General features: G+C 41.4%; 1 protein-coding gene and 1 long non-coding RNA gene across 4 annotated transcripts in view; one reads left to right on the forward strand and one right to left on the reverse strand.

Annotated features, from left to right (window-relative positions):
* Nucleotides 1–1,280: 1,280 nt before the first annotated feature.
* On the reverse strand, nucleotides 1,281–22,227 carry TBC1D7 (TBC1 domain family member 7). 3 transcript variants are annotated; one of them, XM_008521229.2, is made up of 8 exons: nucleotides 21,911–22,227; nucleotides 20,473–20,592; nucleotides 19,360–19,440; nucleotides 15,745–15,932; nucleotides 11,308–11,445; nucleotides 4,172–4,317; nucleotides 2,945–3,074; nucleotides 1,281–1,869 (listed from the first exon to the last, which is right to left on the reverse strand). In XM_008521229.2, the coding sequence occupies exons 2-8, from the start codon at nucleotides 20,582–20,584 to the stop codon at nucleotides 1,783–1,785; spliced, it is 882 nt and encodes a 293-aa protein (XP_008519451.1). In that variant the 5' UTR covers nucleotides 20,585–20,592; nucleotides 21,911–22,227; the 3' UTR covers nucleotides 1,281–1,782. The 3 variants fall into 3 exon arrangements, with proteins under 3 accessions (XP_008519451.1, XP_008519449.1, XP_008519452.1); XM_008521227.2 differs by having other exon boundaries at nucleotides 21,953–22,215; XM_008521230.2 differs by having other exon boundaries at nucleotides 22,128–22,203.
* A 38-nt stretch (nucleotides 22,228–22,265) lies between these two features.
* Nucleotides 22,266–24,477, forward strand: part of LOC139077258 (uncharacterized) — a 31,951-nt gene continuing 29,739 nt past the window's right edge. The window contains exon 1 of the long non-coding RNA XR_011529612.1: nucleotides 22,266–23,447. This is a non-coding gene — a long non-coding RNA (uncharacterized lncRNA). The remainder of the gene's footprint in view (nucleotides 23,448–24,477) is intronic.

Below are 24,477 nucleotides of genomic sequence, written 5' to 3' on the forward strand. Positions count from 1 at the left end.
TCTATCACCGTCCTCACAGTGGGCCTGAAAAACTGTTCTGCTGAGCTGGAGCTGTTTAGTTTTTTTAATAAGGAAAACTTGATGGCATCAGATTGACTCACTTGAAGAAAATCCCCATCCCACACCCTATAGCCAGAAAGCTTTTACCAAACTGGGTTTGACAGAATATACTTAGTGTAGAACACTTATTTTCCGATCCGTTAGCAGTACAGTAATAGTTTTCCCTTTCAGGTCATCTGGACCTGCCAAAATTGTGACGAAGAATATTCCAGTCCCCTAAGCTTCCTCCCCAAGAGCCCCAGGTGCTGTGGTCTCCCTCCGCCCCACACTGGCTTTGCCGCACGCAGTCTCCCCTCAGCATTTATGTGTAAGCGAGCAGGAGCGCATACCCTGAAACTATCTTCTTGTTGAGAGACTGCTAATTATCTTCTTCTTTTTTTGGAGTTGAGATTCACTAACATCACTTGACTTCACAACCTCCATTTTACTAAAAAGTTGTATTAATGATATGTGGCTCGTAAATAGAAGTAAAATTATTTTGCTCTTATGACTTCTCTGTGAATTTCAGACATGCGCCGAGATCACCAGGTAGCAGACAACTGGAGCAGGAATTCTTTCTCACGTGTTTTTTCTTATCTTTCCAACTGCCTGGAATGTTCTCCGGGGGCAGAGGTGAGCACTGAAGAAATGTAAAGTATGAACTGCAGACAGCAGTTTGCTTTAAGAAGTTTCCTTCTGAGTGTATTTTTTTGTTTTGAAAAATCAAATACTCCTGGATAGGTTGCTATCCAGAAGTACCAGCTGGTTTCAACAGCTCAGTCTGCTCTGAACTCTCCTTCCACAGTTCTTTTACACATGAGGGAGGGACTGAATTCTCAGAATTATAACTCCATGATTTCACGGGCTCCCTCCTCTTTTGGGGGAGGGGTAGGTGAAGAATCCAACTTACCACTCAGGTTCCTGCAGGCCTGAGAGCCCAATCAGTTGTAAACAAAGGCCGTGTCTCCCCGGCCAGTCTCAAAGCCCGCAGCCGTCCAGTGAACGTCAGTTACCATTCTGCAGCACAATACGGCCCGGGCTCATTAGCTATTAACCTCACCTACCATTTCTCCCACTCCTATTCCGGGTGGCAGAGCGCTCCCCAAAGCCCACCCAATGTTTAATCACCCATCAGGAAAAGGCACGAGTCCAGCAAAATATCAGCAAGTACTCTCTCTCCTACTAGGCAAATTTAGACATATTTGTTCAATAACTGTTTCATTCCAACTGGCACAAAGAGAAAAAAATATATAAGGCCTTTATTTAAACCTATTTAGGAAGACAAAGCCTGAGAAAGCAGTCAGCTTAGATTTAAACAAGGACTGCAGCAACAAAAGCCGAATCTGAGTTGTCAACAAAAGGAAGTTGTTCTTTATTTCAGAAATAGACCTCAGAAAGTAAGTCGCTTGGTGCTAATTAACGAGAGCAGGGCAGGCCCGGTCAAGCACAGCTTATTCAAGCCCCCACCCACCCCGACGGAACGGCTTCAAAAACTGGGAGCTGTTTTCTAAAAACCCTTTTAAAATGCTATTCAGAGCTGAACTCTGTACTTCTGTGTAACCAAAAGATGCTGCTCTACAACACAGCAACACCAGAGATCTTAATTAAATAATTTTACTGGAAAAAAATTACACCTTGAGCACCAAAGTAAGAACCCTATTTTCAATCAGTTTAGTAGACCATGTTCCAAGAACAAAATGCTCAGGGTGGTCCCAGTGGACTGTCCACAACCGTCAGGAGCAGTCAGGCTGAATGCACCGGGGTCCCACAGTGTTTGTGCCATAAGTCGATGGCTTTGCTCACAATCGCATCCGAGCTGTCCTGGGGAATCTGTGAACAAGCAAACCAGTCTCCGTGAAATTCCAGCGTCTACAACTTCAGTATCTCCCTCATTCACTGCTGCATAAAACTTATTTCCACTGGAGTTTTCACTGTTTATCAGAAAGGGATCCCATAAAAGGCTGCTACCAGGATCCCTGTTTCACATGCCACCTGAGGACATACTAAGGCGCTCTGGTGTCAGACTGCCTGGGTTCGAATGCTGCACTGCCCACTAACGGTGGGCCCCTGCGCAGGTTAACCTAAACTACCTGGCTTCAGATCCCCATCTCTAATGGAGCCAATGAAAGCCCCACCGCACAGGGTTGTTCACAGGGTTACATGAGATGATCCATGAAATTACTTAGCACGGGCCCTGGCACTGTTAGCCACTAATTACTATAATCATGATGATTCATTTAGTCAACACACATTCACTTAGTACTTATTATTTACTGGGCCACTGTTCAAACGTTAATATTGACTGATTAAAAAAAGTAGTAGTATAGATTTTGGGTCCAGTGAAATTCACTGAGGCATAAGTCTTTTTACTTCTCCCTCGTGCCTGGTTAAGGGTAGTCTAAGAAACAGAGAGAAGGAAAAGCTGATTCATTTAGACGTTTTTTTCAATATGCGCTAAGTTTATGCTTGAGCACAGTAACAAACCCAAATGGGATTCCAACAGAGATAGTAACAGAAATGAAACAGCTTACAAAATTCCCCAAACATCGGGATTCCTTTCCCATTAACAAGGATTACTCTTCCTAAAGTGACAGATCTCACCTCTTCCTTTTCCTGACAAGCCTCCTAGTAGTCACATCAGGGGACAAGACTTTGGTCCTAAGTGCACACCCATGGTGTGACATGGTGACAGTCTCGCTGCTCAGACCATCGTCTCTCAGAGGATGTAAACTATAATCCACAGATCAACTTTAAGCTAAACTTTTTCAAGGCAAAAAATTGTTTCTTATAATGTAAAAATATACTGTATTATTTCTCTGAAATAATCTGATGCAACAGGAAAATCTGGCTTGCTAAGCTGACTTCCTTTCTAGATTCAAAATCAAATAAAATAAAGCATACTTACATTTTCCAGAAACTTTGTTATCTTCTCGGCACTGTTCAGTGCCATTACTTTTATTTTAAAGGTTAATAAAATTTCCACGGCTACAAAAACTAGGATCTTACAGGATCCACTTACAACTTTATCCCAAACCCTACAAAAATAAGGAGATATAGTCAAATTATGTGAGCTTGAAATTTATGTTTACCAAGACATCTCGAATTACAAAATTAAACCAAATTACTCCTTCCAATTTAAGGATAAGCTTCAGAAAGAACTATAATGAAATAATTATTTTAAAAAACCCAAAACAAATCGGCCATTTGAAATCTATTTCAGACACAATCAGGATGGGAGGGAAAAAAGGAATGACCACTAAACAGTGCCTGCTCTGCTGGAATCGGCCAAACGCCCGTTCCCTAAAGCTTCACACCTGACTGTCGGGGAAGGAAAGGAAGTCCTAAACCAAGTCCAGATTTCACTAATATTTTGTAATGCTAATATAATCATTACCTACTAAGAAACAACAACAAAAGCAGCATATGAAATGAGATAAATTCAATTTCATTTTTCCAGTAGTTCAAAGTCCTTAAGCTTCTCCAAGGGCTTAAGGAACTACTCATTGATCTGCCACCACTCTAAAATAATTATTCTGATAATTCCTCTAACTCTTAAAGCTGGTATTAAGCTCCATATGCTTAGCTATGTGTTGCCTTGTGTATTGCCTTTCTTCTCAACTACATCATAAAGTCTTGGAAGGAAGGGCCAGGACTCCAAAGTACCCATAACACACGTCTGAAATGAGTGAAAGATCTGAGTTGGAGTCTCAGAACTTTTGCTGCTTTCAGCTACTTGCAAGATGTCATGATGAAACTAAGAAATATCAAGATTTTCTCTAGATTAGGATCTACCACATTCCTGGAAAAGGCCATGCCTATATAAACTCCTGGAGACCATTTCAGATGTGAAGATTGTACAGCAGCTAACACTTTGAGGGCCCTCAATTTTTATAACTGTATATTCCAATCCTTATGTTAATTATATTAATGTTAAAGTAATATGATTAATATTCTAACATTTCTACTTGTATATATAAGAAGCAGAATCATGTGTTGCTATGTCAGCTGCTGGAGAAGTCAGTTTCACATTATTGTTCTAAAGCAAATTTACATTCTGAGGGATGAGCACAGGAAAAACCAAGATTCTTCTCCGACTCCAAGCCTTCAGTATGTCTTTGAAAGAAACACTTGCCTCTGTAAACTGGACTCAGGCAAGCACCCTGCGAAGCACCTCTTGAACCAGAGATCATAAGGAAGTTTGGACACTGCAGAACAGGTCTTCAGATGACTCAGCAGTCTGCTATCTTCCAGATTCAAGTATTGTTCAAAAGCCTTTGGCTAAGGATCAAACAGGAAGAAATTACTCGTTCGCTGTGACATAACATTACCCCATTTTACAGTCTGTGATGAAAAAAGATATGTCCTGAATGCAAGAAAGTGCTGGAAAACAAAGCATCAGAGTCACCCAAGTCACTGGGGACGCAGCAGTTTCCCAGGTCAGCACTAACCAGAGCAACCAAGCGTCTCTGACTAAGGGGTTTCCCAGGACAGTCCCAGGCAAAATGGAACAGCTGCTCAACCTAATGTTAAAGGCACTACCAGATTCAACAGCCTAAGGCAAGAGGCCAAAGCAAAATTCAATTGTTCTGGGGAGCTCAGAAAGGCCCATGATGTTCCTGGCTGCTCTAGGGCAGCAGATTACATATACAGGATAAAGGAGAAAGGGGAAGACTAAGACCAAAGAACTAGAGTGGGGCCAAAGTGGGGAAAGGGAGCCGGGAGAAATGAGACAAAGAGCTGGAGATGAGAAGGGCCCACCACTCACCGACCACACATATGCTGACCCACACTGAGCACTGCCGTGCACCACACCAAGGGGGTTCACACAACAGTGGTGTCCAGAGGAGGAGCTCTGTACCCAACAAAGCGTGCATGAGAATTCCTGGGAGGCAGAGGAATAACGCAGCGGGAACAAAGTACCCGGATTCCGTTTGGTGGCCTCTCTCACATATGGTTATGCAGCAGCCAACTCTAGAAGACTGGGAGAGCTAACAAATCCAGCTCCCCAGACCAGGCCAAATCCACCTTGCGCTGGCTGCTGTATCTAGGATCCAATGCCTAAGAATGGACCCTAAGGGTCAAACCTAACGTCTGTACTCCCTATCTAGAAGAGCACAACCAGATCCCTTATCGCCTAAGCAAATGCAAATGTTTATTTTACTAGGTATCTGTATCTTTGTGCTTCTGCCAACAAGGCAATTCATAACCGTTACAGTGCTTAATCCATGACAGCAAGACACCATGCTACATACAGGAACTAGAGTAAAAGATAAAGTCCCTGCCTTCAAGCAGCGTACAGCCTGGCTGAGACAGACCAGTAAAGAACTAACTATAACACACTGTAACACAGCAACGATGGGGACAAGCACAGGGTGTGGGGTACGTCCAGGTGGGAATCCTCACCCAGGCTTTAGCAGCCAGGAACAATTTCCCGGGGAGGCGACATGTGAGCTGGCCCATGAAGAATGGACAGGAGTTAGCAGACAAAGTGGGCCCACATATTAATATCTGGTCCAGTTTTCCCCTATTTCAGGGGGTCTCTAACTCTCTCCTGTTTCTCTAACTTTCCTCCACTCCTTAACAGTTCCTAGAGCTCCTCAAGAACACTACAGACAACTCCTCAAACCAGGAGCTTTTTTCCAAAGCACAAGTTGCCAAAGGGCTCCTGTTCTGGCCTTTCACCTCTGAAACCCTATTCTAGAATTTTGGTTGGTTCTGCCAATGGCATACATGTACTTTTCTCACAGCGACATGGATGAAAACACACACACACTCACATTTATATATTATGTCTCACAGCAAAGAAGATTTCATCCAGAAGTCAGTACAAATAACAAACAAGATACAGATAAGTGAAAATTTTAAACTGTGTTGTCTTTTTCCTTTATCGGACTGTAAGCTCAGTGAGGGCAGGGACTGTCTCTGTTTTGTTCACTGCTAGTTCTCCAGCACCAGAACTTTACTCGGCATAGTAAGCACTCAATACATAACTGTTGAATGAGTAAACAGAATACTGCAAATTAAATGAAATTTTGAAATATATTAATCAACATTTTGATAACCACTCAATGTACAACTTTTTGCCATTCTTATTAAATTTTTCTAAATATTTTTTCCTGATTTATAATATGCTCATTATAAGAAATCTTGAAAATATAGAAAAGAATAAAGAAGGATATCGAGATGACGTATACTCACACTACCCAAAGAGAACTAGTGATAACATTTAGGTTGTATGGCATTCATTTGTTTTCCCGTAACATGACATACACACTTTTATTAGTGGACTCATACTGAATACACAACATAGTATTTTGCTCTTTGCACTCAACATATTAGCCTGGCATTTCCCCAGGCTAAAAAACAACCTTAAAGAGTGACTATCCCTAAATAAAGAGAGCCTCTAAAAATACAGAAGAAAAAAGCTAAAAACGCCAAAGGAAAAAAATGCAAATGGCTTTCAACCATATGAAAAGATGCTCACTCTTGCTATAATAAAAGAAATGCAACCTAAAACTACACTGAGGCATCACTTCTCACCTGTCAGACTGGCAAAAAGGACGTAGCACGTTGGCAAGGCTGTAGAGAAACAGGCGCTCTCATATATTGGACATGAGGATGCAAGAGAGCATGACCTCTGTGAAGGGGAAGATGGAAATATCTAGCAAAGTAACATATGCATTTACCCTTTGATCCAGCCAATCTATTTCTAGGGAATCTACCCTAAAAATATACTGGCAAATATATGAATAGATGTATGCACAAAGCTATTATCTGTAACATAAAGCATATATATATATGCTTTTTTTTTATAGTGGAAGGAGATAACATTCATATAACCTGAAATTTTTAGTACTCAGCAAATGGTAGATGTGATTATTATAATTATATTTTATTACTAAACATTTAGGTTATTTCCAATATTTCCATGACCCTAAATGGTTACTTGATGAAGAAAATAAAGCATACTTCATCAACAGAAGGTAAAACCTCAAAAAAGAGACTTAACTATCCTGAGAGGAATTTTTATTAAACTTAGGAAGAGGCTGATAATAGCGTTTATTAAAAATAAAAACAAAAAATCAAAAACCTTCTGTTTAGCATAGTTTTTAAAAAATGTAGCAATAGCAATGAAAGCAAGCTCGCTTACTTTAATGACTAAACATAATTTAGTGTGAGACGGCTTAAGGACAGGCTCCTTTGAACAGAGATTAACAAGAGGTCTTCCACGTCACATCACTGAAGTTGGCCTCTATTCTCCTTGGCAAGCAGAGGCCTCAGCAAAGAGCAGAATTTCCAAAAGCTTGTAAGGAGAGGAGAAGACGTGACGTAATCCCGTAAATCGGAATACTACAACATAACAAACACGTCACCACTAGACACATTCTTATCCTCTTCTGATGCGAAGCGCCCACCATTGTCCATCACACGCACATTTCCCCAGGACTATAAAATGAGCTGTGCTGTGTCACAACAGGTTTATTGGTAAAACCACAAGAACTTGAAAAGATGACAGACAAGATTATGGAGACTGTACTTTAACAAGAAGCTAGGAAGAAGAGATCCTCTATTCAACAATAATAAAAAATTTTAAGGTAGACTAAACACAGTTTAACTAAAGAGAAAAGTTTAAGTAAATCACTTGCCTAAGTCAAACAGCAACACAAAGGAAATTTAGTTTTTCTTATACAGCCTGTAGAACTCTAAAAAAAAATTTTTGTAACTATTTAAAACTACATACTAGGCACTATAATGTACATACTAAAATAAATGCCTTTTTTGAAGATGAGGAAACTAAGGTTTAAGGGAGACGGGGACATTAAGTATCCTGCTGATTCTAAAATTCATTCCTAAAAAGGAAAGTTCAAGGCATTTTTGAAAAAGAACAATAAGAGGGAACTTTCCTACCAGCTATCAAAATATACCAGGAAGTTATATTAAATAAATCATCTGGTATTGGCCCAGGAATAGACAAATAGCTTGATGGGGGGAAAAAAGGAGTCAGAAAGAGATATAAATATATTTGGAAATCTAGTATATGATAAAGGTGGCACTTTGTGAACAAAAGGATAAACTGACAAATAAATAGCATAAGTGGACGTTCTACTGCTTACTAACTGTGTGAGCTTCAGCAAGTTACTTAACTGCTCTGTGCTTCAGTTTCCTCGTCTATAAAAAGAGAGAGATATGTTAAAATGAAATGGTTCATCAACAAAACAAACCGAGCATCGCCTGGCATGAAGCCCATTCTCAGTAAGTGCTAACCAGAGCGGGGAATCGGGGCAGGGCAGGAACGCGCTGGCTGAAGCTGTGCCGCAGGGAACCACAAAGGAATGAGGGCAACTGTGTGTCTGATAATCACAGAGAAAATCCCTCACAGAATAAAGGACTGGATTTTTTTAAAGTTTAAATATTTTAAAAAGTTAGAAGTAAGTTTTTAAAAAATATTTTTTAATCTTGGGATGGAAAGGACTTCCCAAATAAGATACAAAAAAAAAAAAAAAGAAAAATATCAACAAATCTAATGTATCAAAACTTAAAATCATTGTATAACAGTCAGGGAGAAAATATTTTCAACATACATAACAGACAAAGGATAAATATCCAGAGTATATGGAGAACTCTTCCAAATAAAAAGAAAGAAGCAAACAACAGAAAGATGGACAGGTACAAATGACCAAAGAAACATATTCAAAGCTGCTCAAACTCACTAGAAACTGAGGATGCGTAAGTTAAAATAGGATACCATTTCACTATCAGATAAACAAAAATGTAAGACATTGATACTATCCAGTATTGGCAATGGGGTGGAAAACAGGAAATCTCATATCTGTTGGAGGAAGCACAAATTGGTAGGGGTTTTGGGTGAGCAACCCAGCAGTTAAAAAAGTGAACTATGTCTCTCCTTCAACTGAGCACTGGCCTTCCAGGTACCCACTCTAGGGACCCACTCACACACATACACAAAGGAACACGTACTAGCGCGTGTCGACGTCAGCAAGGATCTGCTATATTAAATTACGGCAAACTCTTAAGAGGCAATACTATGAGCAAATTTTTAAAAAAGAAAGAAAGTGGTTCTAAATGAGTAGCTCTTAACCCTAGCCACACTTCAGAATCACGGAGCTTTTGAAAAATCAGAATTCTGGGGGTGCACCTCCAGAGATTCGGACTTAATTCGTCTGGGTGGAGGAAAGAGACTGGTAATTTTTAAAAGCTCCCTGGTGATAGTAACAGGAAGTCAGGGCTAAAAACTATCTGTACTGACTTGGAACGTGCTCCAAGGCATTCAGTTTAAAAAAAAAATTGTAGTGCCATATGAATAGTATGATAATATTTATGTTTTAAAAAAAGTAACATGTGAAAGAATATATAAAAATCACTACGTATGTGTGTGCGTGTACATGTATGCACATACGTGCACACACACCCCCATCCATCCTAACGGACATAGAATAGTCTAGGAGAACAAACAAGCTGACGACAATGTTTACTTCTCAGAAAGTGGAGGATGGGGAGGCGTTGGTACAGATCTATAGGAAAACTGGATTCATCGGCATTGTTTAATACTTCAAGAATGTATTTATTTATTGTTTGTATTATCAAAAATAAAGAATGAATTTTTTAAACATAAACTATCAAAATGCCACTAAATTTATTCCAATATTAAACAAGAAAAGCTAGTTAAATCATGGTATAATTTGGACTTTTTTTTAAAGAACTAGCGCTTTTTTTTTTTTTTAAGATTTTATTTTTTCCTTCTTCTCCCCAAAGCCCCCCAGTACATAGTTGTATATTCTTCGTTGTGGGTCCTTCTAGTTGTGGCATGTGGGATGCCGCCTCAGCGTGGTTTGATGAACAGTGCCATGTCCGCACCCAGGATTCGAACCAACGAAAGACTGGGCCGCCTGCAGGGGAGCTCGTGAACTTAACCAGTATAATTTGGACTTCTTGATCTAATTAGGCAACTAACATTCTATTTGCATATAGTCCAATGCCATGCTTGAATTATTTTTATAGAAATCAACTAAGTGGATTAAATTTTAAAATTCTAAAAGCCAAGTTTTACTTAGTTGCTATATATTAAAAGAACATCCCTGTCCAGTGTTCTACCAGCTGAGGGTCTTGCCAACTGCCCTGACACCTGTACAGCTAGAGCAGTGGTCCTCGGGGCCCATCCACCCTCACGCCCCTCATGTGACCCTGCGCCCTGGACCACAGGGACTGCTTTCAACACAATTTCCAAATGAAACGATGCAATGATTTAAGAAGAAAGAAAGATTAATTCTTATAAATGAGAGGAATAAGGAAAAAAACTGGAAAAAGAGAAGGGCAAAGGACCACAGGCTTATGCTGATGAAGCTAGTGCTGTTTAGTTCTCTGCATTCCCAGGTCAGAGTGCAGCAGACAGCCCACTGCCGACCCCACACCCATTCATCTCTCCTTCTTCACTAACAGAACTCCTATTTTAATGGGAGATCACAATGTGCTCAGCTTAAGAAAAAACACACATTTCCCAGCATCCACTGCAACAGGGGTGGCCAGGTGACACGGTCCTACCACTAACAGATATGCAGAAGGAAAGTCTGTTAAAGGGGGACAGGCTTAACTGGGTTGTCCCTTCTATTCCTTTGCTTTGTCTTTGCCCTTCCGTTCTTGCCTGCCTAGAACATAGATGTAATGGCTGTCGCTCCAGCATCCATCTTGTGTGCATGAGAGGAAGGCTCACACCTAATGCTGGAGCAAAAGGACAGGAGCTGGGTCCCTGTTGACACTGTGGCACAGTGGCACCAGCTCTGGACTGTCTTACCCCTGGACTTCTGGTTACATGAAAGAAAACAATAAAGCTTCTGTCATTTGGCTTTCCATTATATGCAGCCAAACTTAAACCTTAACTAATACAGAGAGATATTTCTAGATAAAGCCAGTGGATTCTAGACCAGGATAAGGGATACTATAGAGCAGGGGTAGGTAAACTATGGCCCGCAGCAGGCCAAATCCAGCCAGGACCTTTCTTTTATGCATTGTTGATGGCTGCTTTGGTGTGACAACAGCTCTCTGAGTGACCGTGATAAAGACCTAGAGACCATCTGGCCCACCAAGCTGGAAATATTTGCTATCTGGCCTTTTACAGGAAACATCTGCTGACTCCTACTATAGAGGGTCCACTCATAATTGTAGCAGCACCAGGAGGTAAGAGCATTTCTTGAAGACTCCCAGTACCAGTGCTCACCCCGACCCCGCAATGGCCAACAAATCATCCCTCACCAGCTGGGGTAAAGAATCCCGGTACTTGCTATTTAATTGGTTCACAAAGCATCGGATGATCCAGTAACAGTCGACACTATCTTCCACCATCTCTTCCATGGCTTTAGCAATGGCAAGAAATACTTCATCCTCTGGCTCCTGAAAGATTAATAATAAATCTCAAGAGGGGGGCAGCAGAAGAGAGGAACACATATTTCTTTAATAAAAATGAAACCCTGACCCCTAAATTTGGAAGCGGCTGCACTAGTAAATCAAAGAGGAACCAAAAAGCACACAGTCTATCACTAGAAAGAAGACCAAGTGGGAGATAAGAAGGAGGAAGCAGAGAAAACCATTTGAATCGGTGCTGCTTACAAAGACCTGGGTTTCAGGCTGAGCACTCAGAGATTTTCCAACTTTTAACATTAAGGCCAAGACAGAGTTAACATAAATCATAAGCAAAGGGCTGACTGCCTCTACCCAAAAATATTCTCGGTGCTAGCAGAGAATTCCCTTCAAAAAGACGCAATAAAGAGCGTAAGTAATAATTGGAGACATCTGTCAATACAGTAATTTGCAAAACTCAAATGACTCCAAAAGGACTAACAAAGCATTTATTTCAAAGCAATCATACACACCTTTAGAATTCTGTTCTATCTTAAAGCACCTAAAAAGTTAAAATTCCCTAGAAGCAGAATTTTAGCAATCAGAAGAAGGGCATTTCTCAAACCTTGTGTCAATACTCAGAACATGAAAGTAAACCCTCAAGTAAATTTCAACACAGAAATCTTACAAAACCTGGAATCCACTTGAAAATCTATTTTGTTTTTAAACACCATATCTTACATAAAAAGCTTTACATTTTCATCTAGGACTTAATAGCAGAAGGATTTTAATGTTAAAAAGAAACTAAAAAGTGTCTTTCTACTCTCCTAAAAAATCCCAAGTTAAATTAAAATTCCTATTTTGATAAAGTATTTCATTTTAGACCTTTCAATTTAGCCATATTTTATAAAACGTCAAGAGTAACAGTGTTGGAATTGTAGAAAACAAATTTCTCTCGGCCTTTGTGAACGTGTCAGAGGAGGAGAGAAAAGAAGAAAAGGAGGAAGAAAAGAGATAGGAAGTCTCCTTTCTTGGACGCCCGCCCAGAGCAGGCACCGTGCTAGGTGCTCCCTCACTTCTGCTCCCGCCACTCTGAGAGGCCAGGGAAGGGGACTGACGTCCTTCAGCTGACTGTGTTCCCGACCCTGTGCCGAGCACTGTCACCCACTCTTTTTTTCTTTTTTTTCTTTTTTAAAGATTGGCACCTGAGCTAACAACTGTTGCCAATCTTCTTCTTTTTTTTTTTTTTTGCTTTTTCTCCCCAAATGCCCCCAGTACATAGTCGTATATTTTAGTTGTGGGCCCTTCTAGTTGTGGCATGTGGGACGCCGCCTCAGCATGGCCTGATGAGCGGTGCCATGTCTGCGCCCAGGATCCCAACCAGCAGAACCTTGGGCCGCCAAAGCGGTGGGCGCAAAATTAACCACTCAGCCACAGGCCCGCCCCATATCACCCACTCTTATAACAGATAAGAAAAATGAGGCTGAGTGGGGCTTGGTGATCGGGGAGACAGGGTGGCAGAGCCTAAAAACAAACTCTTTGACAGCACGTCTGCCTGAGACTGAGTGAGGCATCTGGGCTTAAAGCATGGACAAACTGAGTAGGGATGAGGTGGAAACTAGAACCTATTATTTAGATTTCTTAAACTAACAGAACATCTAACCTAATTTAATATATAATTTAAGAACTCGTGTAATACTACCAACTTCACTTTGCCAATGACACATGAAATTTAAAGACGTTTGTTAAGAGTTCCAATTATTTTCAGGGACGTTCTCTCTTGATAAACTTAAAAGAAGCGGGCAACCTAAGGTTTGTCCACGGGAACCATGTCATTAATCTCAAAAAGAAAGAAAAAGTTGAGGCTCAAATTGCTGTACTGGTAGGTTGCAATCTGCAATAAAAAAAGTTTTATAGAATAGCACAGTTTGCGGGCAAATCCCTATTTTGAACAACTCACTCTATTTTAGCAAAAAGAAGTTGAAAGGCCTAGAGTGAACTACAAACAAGACAGCCAAAGCCCAAGAGCCATCATCATTCCTTTGCCCGTCCTCTTCCTCTTCCCCTCCCTCTTTCCTTCACGAATAAGTAATCGGAGTAACTACAGTGAGGAGTCTGTCAAAGACAAAATTTAAAAAGCAGGTTGGGGCCTGTGGGGCTGAGGCCAAGGCCAAGAGGCAGCTGGTAGTGTTGGTTACAGACAGAGGAATAAGCAAAGAAATAAATATATTGAGGATAATGGAAGCCTTTTCATATTTGCAACTGTCAAGAGAATGAAGATGCGAATATGGAAAGGGTGAGGGCTGGAATGAACTTATGCTACTAGATTGAAATGGAAGTATTAGTGTGAACTCAGGGTTTTTAAAATATAGAGATAAATAGACACATAAATATATAGAGGTGTGTGTGAATGTGTGTGTACACACAGATCTATTTCCTAGCTCTGTTGGGGAGAGGGCCTAGAAGAAATGACACACAGGAACAATGAGCATAACTACCAGCCTGTTCTGGGTTTCTAAACAGCCCACTCCATTCAAGAAAGAAATGGCTGATTCCAGACCTGGGGTAGGGAAAGTACAAGATGAGTCTGGAATATCTCCTCATGCCAGAAAGTAAGGAAATGCTCAAAATGATGGGAACTTGTCAAAAAGACACAGAAGTCAGCTTGAAGGGCTCCAACTGGTCAAATCTGGGACAATTTGGACACCAAAATCAATAATGGTAGTAATGGATTATAGGCCATTGAATAAAAGAGGAATCCATAAATTCATACTGATATAAATAAATAACTGAGGAAGAAGGGAAAACACTTCTTTATAAAAGAATGCCAACTTATAAATGCAGGAAAAAAATGACAGAGTTAAACAATCACCATTTGGCAATCAGCATAGTACAAATTGTTTCTGGCAAGAATCATTAGGTGATGGATATTTACATAGTCTCAAAGTACCTCGCTACAAGTTACTTATTAATTACAAATGGAAAACTAGAAACCTTACATGGGAGAAACCTGGCAGACACCATGCTAACAAAGTGACCAAAGTTAGCAGCAACAGAAATAAGTATCATACTTCTGTGGTATTCCTGCCAAAAATGCATAAGCAGATTTTAATCACGAGGAAACATCAGATAAACCCAAACTGAGAAAAGCTCCACTGCCCAGTACTCTTCAAGTGTCAAGGTCATGAAAGACAAAGAAAGGCTGAAGAACTGTTCCCGATTAAAGGAGACTAAGACATGGCAATAAATGTAACGTATGATCCCAGATTGGACCCTGGACCAGAAAAAGGACATCCGTGGAACAATCTGCAAAATTTCAATAAGGTCTATAGATTAGTTCATAGTATTGTATCAGGGCTAATTTTCTGGTTTTGGTAATTATACCACGATTATGTAACATGTAATATTTGAGGATGCTAAGTGAAAGTATATGGGAATACCAGACCATTTTTGCAACTTTCTTCTATATGTAAAATGATTGTGAAATGAAGAGTTAAAATATTTTAAAAATTTACATCATCAACAAATGGTATAACTAGTAGGTAAAAGTTTAATAAGAAAGTTTGATAAGTTTGTAACCAAAACTTTTACTGTCTGCTTGTTTGTGATAAAGGGCATTATTGGGACAACTAGTCAAATGTGAATGGAGTCTGAAGATTGGATGTTAATTTTGTATCAATCTCAATTTCTTGGTTTTGATGATTGCATATGGATACCTAGGGGAGCGTACTTATCCTAGGAAGTATACACTGAAGGAATCTGAAGAAATGGATATCATGTCTGCATCTTGTTCTCAAATGGGTTAGAAAAAAATATGTATACACATATAGGAAAAATGACAAAGCAAGTGTAATAAAATGTTAACAAGTGAGAAACCTGGGTAAAGCGTACAAGGGAATTCTTGGTAGTATTCCTGCAACTTTTCTGTAAGTTTGAAATGACTTTGAAATAAAATATATTAAAAAAAACTGGCATGGTGCTGGACCCGTGGCCGAGTGATTAAGTTCACACACTCCACCTCGGTGGCATGGGGTTCACCAGTTCAGATCCCAGGCACAGACCTAGACACCACTCATCAAGCCATGCTGTGGCGGCATCCCACATAGAATAACTAGAAGGGCTTACAACTAGGATATACAACTATGTACCGGGGCTTTGGGGAGAAAAAAAAAAAATAGGCAGATTGGGTCACAATGTACAGGGCCATGAATGCCAAGGAAAGATGTGTTGCTTTTATTCTACAGACAATGGGGAGCCGCTGAAAATCTCTACGGCAATATATGATGCAATCAAAGGCTGGCAAGATGGGATGGTCTAGAGTTGAGCTAAGTGTCAAACAAAAGTTCCACTGACCCGTGGAAAGGAGGGACTTCGAGGCAACTTTCCTGACTCCAGCTGATACATGCGGAGATAGACTTCTACCTGGGGTGTGGCATCACTGACAAAGCGAACGACCCTCAGCGCATGAAGGACATCAGAGTACTGCTCCTTGCGATACATCATCACCTGGGCATGGGACTCGTGGTGTGGAGGCAGGATCCCTGTACAGAGACCCAGAAAAAAAAAAAGGCAAAATACTGAGGCACCAATCCAAACCCCTAGAGCATCCTATGAGAAGCTGCCCATCACAATTAGACTAGAACTTACACAAATATTTTACTACCATACAAATTCTCTTGTAGAAATTCTCATTATAAAAACAATCTTAAATTTTAAACACTATTGATATTTGAATGGCAACTGCATCATTGTTATGAAAGAGAAATGAAATGGCATCATAAAGCCCTTGAATAAGTGTGCCATCTAAATTCAAGATAATAACCACATCATTTGATTCAATTTAAGTTTGTTAGCCTGGGGCTCCTCTTAGTTCCCAGAGGCCTAACTCCAGTTTTTGCACTTGGCCTCTGCTATGGACTAAACTGCGTCCCCCCAAAATTCATATATCAAAGCCCTTTCTCCCAGTGTGCCCATATTTGGAGATAGGGCCTATAAGGAGGAAATTAAGGTTAAATGAGGTTATAAGGGTGGAGCCCTAATCCAATAGGGCTGGTGTCCTTATTGGAAAAGGAAGAATATCAGAGCTCTCTTTCTCTCTCTCTCTCTGCCATGTGAGGACACAGCAAGAAGGTGACCATGTGCAAGCCAGGAGGTGAGGCCTCACCAGGAACCAGATCAGCCAGCACCTTGATCTTGGACTTCCCAGCCTCCAGAACCATGAGAATATAAACTGTTGCTTAAGCCACCTGGTCTGCAGTATTTTATTATGGCAGCCCCAGCTGACAATATAGCCCCCTTGACCTTAGAACCACCAACCACCCATCAAATCCTTCTCTGCCCCAACACTTAAAACTCGCTCAGTATCCTATCTCCAGGACGAGAGAAATCTCTAACTTTCACTGGCGAGGCCACCTTACATTACACTTCAATGCCATTTTACGTTCATTAACCCATTTAAACATGACATCTACCCATTAGACTTTGGGGCAAGAATCACATCTTTTTTATAAACAAATGGCATGCAGAAAACATAGCAGAAAGAGTGCAGGATAGGCCTTCAGTAAACCTAAGTGCCATTCCCAGATTGGATAACACCAGGGCTCTCACAAACGTCTCTCTGGGCTCTTGTTTCCCCATCTGTCAGAGGTGGGAAATGGGACAGATAAGCATTTCACCAAATGTTCTTGCAGAACACTAGCCCCAAGAGTCTTCACGAGAAAAGGGTACTGTGGTCAAATAGATTTGGGAAACGGTGACAATGAATTTTCAAGGCTCTAAGTTTTGCTATAAAGAAAAACATCTTACTTTATTTATTCTAGCCTCATTAAACTTAATGAGACTGAATAGCAGCAGACTCTGGAGTTAAAGCTCCTGGGTTTGAATTCTAGCTCTGTAATTAACCGACTGGGTGACCGGCAACAACTTACTTGATCTCCCTATGCCTTAGCTTCTCCATCTGAAAAATGGGAATAATAATACCTATCTCGTGTAGTTGTTGCGATGAATAAAAATTAATATACATAAAGCACTTAGCAAGGATATGGCACATACTAAGCTAGTCTAAGTGTTAGCTAGCACATCTGACTATGGATCACTCTTTGGTGCAAAACACCACAGATGCAGCATTCTAACGAACATTCTGGGAAACACAAGTTGGATGAGCTCTAAAGACTCTAGCTAACATGATGCCACATTAATGTTAGAACCAAACTTGCTTAAATGTTCTTTTTCTTGACATAAATCTTTAATTACCTTAGCTACGGGGTACTGTGCTAGGCTTCCAGAAAAGCCAGGGGAACACATTCCAGTGTCTTCCAAATCTGGGCTAATACAGATTAAACAGTTGTAGTTAAACTCTCATCTTATTACTACAGGCGGCACAGTCCTTTCCATGTTAAACCTCAAACTTGTTTTCTAAAAGCTAGTCCTAAAAAATCTCTCTCTGATATTAACCTAAAGTGGTATGAAGAAGCAAGCATGCTGAGACCCCTGAGTAATGGGCCCCCTATGCTAGGAAGAGTCAGCCCGTCTGCTGCATAGCTGGCAGCTCTAAATCTCTAGTGCCTTTAACTACCTCAAAAATACCAACAAAGACTTGCTGATAAAGACAGGTAGGAAACACAGAGGTGACCAACAAGACCTGGCATTTATGAAGGGCCACAAAGTACAAATATACACCTCCCACTATTCCACTGGTATTATTAATTAATAAGACACATAGTAGTTCCCAGCAGAGACAGAAAGTATTGACATTACCACCTAAAAGGCATCCCAGGAAGGCCTTTATTTTGATGGCCACTGGAAACACTAAGATTTAAGAAAAAAATGCCCAGGGAAAAATAAAAATAGCTGTCACCTGTTCTCTAGATGGTACCTGCACAGTGATCTGCTAGAAATATAAGCATACAAAGATGGCCAAGATGCACAAGAAAGTCCTTATGTAGTGCTTTCTAGTATGGTCTGTATTCCCTCGCTGCCTACACTTTACAAAATCATACTTTGCACCAGACTGCCGATTTCTCAAATTCTGAAAATACAGGACATTTTGGAAAGAAAATGAGGTCTATAATCTATCCTACCTTCAGATGGGCTCTATAAACCAAGGTTTCTAAGCTATCTCACCTTCAAACGGGCTCTACTAAACCCGAGCTCAAATCCTCACTCTGCCACTTACAGGCTGTAAGGCCTTAGGCAAGTGACAGAGGCTCAGAGTCTCTTCCCCATCTGTAAAACTGTGATATTGATACCTACCTCACTGGGGAATTCTAGGAACCCTAAGATTTTTTTTAAGAAAGAAAGGAAAGTGGTAATGGATGGGTACTATATGCGTCAGCAGGCTCAGCAATGATAGAGAAAGAAAACTTTTGGCTCAAAAGGGATGCTGCCAGTCACTTGTGGCACCTAATACACTTTTTCTTCTACAGAAACTGAGCAAGGTTGTTATTCCTTCTCCTTCAGCCACTCATCACTGGATTTACTCATTTGTACTTCTAAGAAATAAAAACTCTCCAATTCCTTTTTGACTCTGATAGCACTCACTAGAAAGTTAGACCTCTACCACTGGGAATCACAGAACCTAACAAATTGAGAGCTAAAACCAAGGAGTTAATTTAGCTCAACATCCTCATTTACAGATGCAAAAGAATGAGGCCTAGCAGGGTCTTCCTCAAGGTGACCCAGTTCTTTCTCTCGGTACAATGCTCTTCCTACACCTGATCGCAGGAAGCTACGTTACTTTCTCTTCTATCGTTAATAAACTGACACCCTTTAAATAACAGTTAATGTATTGCCGCTGAAGTCACCTTCTTAAAGGCTTTCATAGTGAGCAATAACTCAGTCTCCTGAGGCTAGACGCAATACTCAGTAAAGGGCCTAAACAAATCCTCCTTTTTCTGACTGATAGAATGAGAAACACTCCCATCATTCAACATTTTTGAGGACAAATCTTCCAACTCTTGGGTCTCATACCTAGAAGCACCTTCCATACCAACGCCCGGTACATGGATGGGAGAGGGAACCTCTGACTAAAAGTACAAAGCTTCTCAATATCTAGAGAAAGAAGAAAACAATTAGTTAGAAGCTATTCATGCTTATCACAATATGTAAAACTGCATTTCCTTTTTGAAAACTTAAAGTATAGTAAGACATTTCTGCGGAGGCAGTCTGCTACACAGTGAGCCACTGGAGGAAAGGCAATGCTGGTCTGATGTCTAGCCCAGGTGTTCCACCAACTAGCTATTTAAAAACAATCAGTGTCTCACAGCATAGGAGATGCATTTTGCATATATTACTACATTTCCTATAACGTGAGCAGTAGTTACTATTTATAGATTTTATTTCATTTAATCTACATTACAAGCTTGTTGCGTCGTTATTGTTTTAAAGATGCAGAAACTGAAGCTCAAAGCAGTTAAGTGACTTGGCTGAGTTAACATGGATAGTGAGTGGCACAGTCAGACCGCAAATCCTCACATCTTCCAATAAACCACACACAACTGTCCTGGACCTCAGTTCCCCTACTTGTCAAATGCGAATGATAATACCAGACATACTTAAAGCACAGACTGTCTAGTGAGGATCAAAGATCAGGTGGGAAATGTTTTGGAAATTTTAAAAGCACTCTATGCATATAAAGTACTATTTTTAATATGGTTCAGTTTATTTTACTTTAGTCAACAACAGAACAGACCTTATTATTACTGGCTTAGAAGAAACTAAAATGTCAATACATAATGCAGGCTCAGTATTTCCATAAAAGAAAACCCTGGCAAGAGCTGTTGTAAACACACCCAGAAGCTGTGATGACACCTCTAAAAAATTGAGAAAAGAAAATATACAGGTCTTATATGAGAAAAAATATCATTGACTTCTTAAGAGGTCTTTCAAAAATGTCCAACTCTGTCTCAGTGAAATATAAACTTGAAAAATCCGTAACTTCTCCTAAAATAAACCATTCTGCTGTCATCCCATCACTAAATACAGCAGGTAACAAATACCTCTGGACGTCTTTGAAGGTAACATTTATTTCCGAACACCTGGGATGACTGAGAACCAATAAACAATTTAACTTACAAAACTCACCCAGACGGTCATCTTTTAGGAGAATTTCTAATGATTTCTTTTCTTCGACTCCACGAAACCCCACTTTCTCATAATATACTGAACGAAAGTTTCTCTGAGAGTCCTCAGTCATGGTTCATTCTTGGAGGAAAGAGAGACAGAGAGTAGGGTTGGGAAGAAAGTGAGCTTACAAAGAATGAAGAATTGATAAATTTTTCAATGACTTTCTCCAACTTTTTCATGAACCTGATATACTAGGATCAACTGCCTGTCCTTGCATAGGACTCAATATTAAATCTTCCCTTTTACACAACTTTAACAGCAACTCACCTCTGTAAATTGGCCAAAAATCAAGACATAAAAGAAAAGTCCCCTTAGCTGCTAGATTAGATGGCACAAGGTTCACGCACTAGGGCTCCTACTTACGAAAGCATCTAACCATTACACACATTCAAAGAAAAAAATTAGTGAAATAAGCAGACAGACTAGACGTCACACAAAAGGGATTACCAAACAGTATATGCTACGATTCTGTTTTTGTTTTTACAAATATTGTGCCTAAAAGAAAATTAAGACTATATTCTGAAATGTCAGCAACGGTTATCTTTAGGTATAGCAGTCCAGATGATTTTAATTTTCCTTCTTTGACTTAGTTCTGTTTTCTTTTAGAAAATGAAAAATTAAGTGATAAAAAAGGAAAAAGCAACAAGTTCCTCACTTAGCTTTCTCGTCGTTTAAACACAATCCTATCAAATGTAATTATCAAAATTCAAAGCCCACACCAGATAAGCAGCATTAAATTATAAACCAGAGGAGAGGCTGGAATGTAGCCAGTTGACAAATGATGCTACAGAGTTGGAGACAGAATAACGACTTAAAATCTGGCATCAGAACTCAAAAAGTTCAGTGGTCTCCTGTTCTTTCACAATAACCTTCATAAGATTGATAGCAACTCATCAAGAAAAGGTCAAATTAGATTGGTATTCTAAGAATAGAATGGCTGTGATGCATTTTCCCAAAAGTACTGCACTGCCCAACCCAAATGTTTAAAGTGTCGGTGCTAAAAAAGAGTATAATCCTCCGGTTTTAGAAATCCTGAGATGTCTCCAGTGAGAAGGGCTGAGTTCCAGACAGCCACGACCTTCCTTCATGAAAAGATATGCTCCCAGTCGATTCAGTCACAGGAAAGATTAGGATTCGTTTAAAACGAGAAATTCCAAAGGGTTCTGAGCTTTTGGGACAAAATGTTTTTTGGAAACAAAACTCCAAAGCTCTAAAACGCTAAATGAGTTCAGGGATTTAAAACAAGTATCTACACATCTGCAAGGCGATGGGTGCCTGCTGTCTAAGGGCACCATTCTCAGAATGCGCTACAACCGCAAACGCGTCCTCCTGCAGCAGACACTGTAAATTGCATCCCTGCCCAGGAGCGTCCACCTGGCAGGAACAGTAAACGCACCCTGGTCCAAGCCCACAGGTCCCACTCCCCGGTATGCTTCACCTCTAGCAGTGGAAACCACACCCGGGTTGAGACTAAGTGGTCCGGGGGAAGCAGCGGAAACCGGGCCCGGCGCGCTGACCCGCCAGCCGGCAGGCGGGCGACGCGGCAGCCGCCCACGGTTGGGGGCGAGCGCGCCAGAGGCGGGCCCGGGGGGCGGAGGGAGGCGGCGGGACACCTGGGCCCGGTGCTGCCCGCCCGGGAGACAGCACTCCGCCGCCACCGCAGTCACTGCCGCCGACGGACGTGACGTCAGCCAGAGGGGCGGAGCTGAGAGTGCGCGTGCGTAGAGAGCATGCGCAGACGCTCCACTCATGCAGTGGGGGCCTCACCCTGAGGCCCGGTCGCGGGAAACAGCAGAGAGCGCCGCGGGCGGGTGCCTCAGGCTCCTCGCTTGCGACTCTGCTCCCCTGAACCTGTCCCCCTTGCTCCCCTGACCCACTCTTGGTCCGGAGAATCTCGCGGCTACCTTACCCCCGCTGTCCTGGCGGTGCGTGCCTGGGATGCTCTCCCCTCTCCTGCCTTGGAGGTACCTCCCAGGAGACGACCTCGCAGCCGCAAGACGGTGCTCTTCAAGCTCTCTGCGGTGGAGGACCCTTGTTTTGTTTTGTTTTTCCGGTGTGTGGAAATAAATGGAAACCAACCAAGTGAGAAATGCAAGGGCGGTTTATTCAGAGCTTGCTGTACAAGGGAGTCAGCCACCATCACCCGTTTCGACAGAGTCTGGCAGGCAGAGCAGCGGGAAAGGTTGCCAGTGGAAAGGAGGGAAGGCTTCGGGTGTGCGCTGATCGGAGGCTGTGGCTCTGGGGAAGCTGTGGTTAGACTAATAAGAAAGACGGCATCCTACGTGATTGTTAGCCGTGTTTGGCCTCTGGTTGGTCCTAAGTTGGAAGCAGGGACAAAAATTAGGGAAGCTCTCAGTTATTCATCAAGTCATGGACATTTGGGGCCAATTGCTATAGTAGTTATTGTTTAGCTTCCTGGATTGTTACTAAAACTAGCCATCTGGCTTCTTAGGCAGGTTATTGTAGATAAGAGCTTGTTTTTTAGGCAGGTTGCTGCCGGTTGTGAGTCCGAGTTATATTTTTATATATGGTCATACCACTGTGTATTCAGCTTCTCAGGTTAAAACACTGTAAAAATAAAGTATATGAAAAATAAAGTTTAAAAACAAGATAGACTAAGTACAAGCTCCAATTTATTAGATTCAGCAGACATAAAATTACTCTTTAAAATGGTTATTAAAGTTCATAAACACTTGTAGTTTCTTTGCTTGTCACACACCAGCACCCATCCCGGGACATCCGTCCGAGCAGCACTGACTGAGTGGGATTTTAAAGCACTGCGGCTTGAGAGGAAGCCCCTAGAGAAAAGTCGGTTCAGTGATGAGTGCTGCCTTCTCAAAAGCCCAGATCGGTACCGAACAGCCCACACGGAGCAAGCTCTAGACGGAAACTTAGGAATCACCGGTACAGAAGTCAGTCCAGTTGCAGTGTCGGTAAGTTTGTGGTGCCGTGGCTAGACAGAACTTTAAAATAAAGAAGCATTTGGTGGTTGAACTTAAACATTTATGCTCCTCCCGCCCCCCAGCATCACCATCTTTAGTTCCCCAGTAGTGGAGTAATAAGCCTTGCTTAGGCGGTGTTTCTTCACATTGGTAAAGAGAGTTCTTCAAGTCAGAGCTTTCAAGAATTGCATTTACTTCATCTAAACCTTGGACCAGTCGCTCACTTTTACAATCTCCTTTTCCTTGTCTTTAAAATTGAGCTACTGGTGACAATATCATAGAGGTATTGGAAGGATTAAATAAGAAATTATGTAAAGTGCTTGGTGCAGAGCCTGGCACATGGCATAGGGAGGATATGTGTGAATCGGCCTGTTAGCTACCTGGTGACAGAATATGGTTGCATTCACTGTGCTTTTTTTTTTTTTAAAGATTGACACCTGAGCTAACAACTGTTGCCAATCTTTTTTTTTTTTCCTGCTTTTTCTCCTCAAATACCCCCATTACATAGTTGCATATTTTAGTTGTGGGTCCTTCTGGTTGTGGCATGTGGGATGCTGCCTCAGCATGGCCTGATGAGCGATGTTATGTCCACACCCAGGATCCAAACGGGTGAAATCCTGGGCCACTGAAGTTGAGCACACAAACTTAACCACTCAGCCCCGGGGCCAGCCCCTCACTGTGCTTTTTGAGGAGCCAATAGACAAATATTGGGAAGCTTCTATAGGAAATAAGTCTGCTGGATACTGTTCTTAATACTGCAGCCAGAGTGACCATTTAAAAATGTCCTTCCTCTGCTCAAAATCCTCCAGTGGCTCCCCATTTCACTCAGGGTAAAAAAAACCAGTCTTTTTGTTATCTGTCTCCTCTTACCTCAACCTCATCTGCTGCTAGGGACCCTGCTGCCTTAGGATCTTCTCATGTTTGTTCCCTTGGCCTGAAATGCTGTTTCCCCAGAGAGCCACATGGCCTAGTCCCTCACCTCAATGGTGCTCACCTGTCCTCTACAGAGGCCTGCCTAAAA

This window comes from Equus przewalskii, chromosome 19 (genome assembly GCF_037783145.1).
Source record: "Equus przewalskii isolate Varuska chromosome 19, EquPr2, whole genome shotgun sequence".
NCBI lineage: Eukaryota > Metazoa > Chordata > Mammalia > Perissodactyla > Equidae > Equus > Equus przewalskii.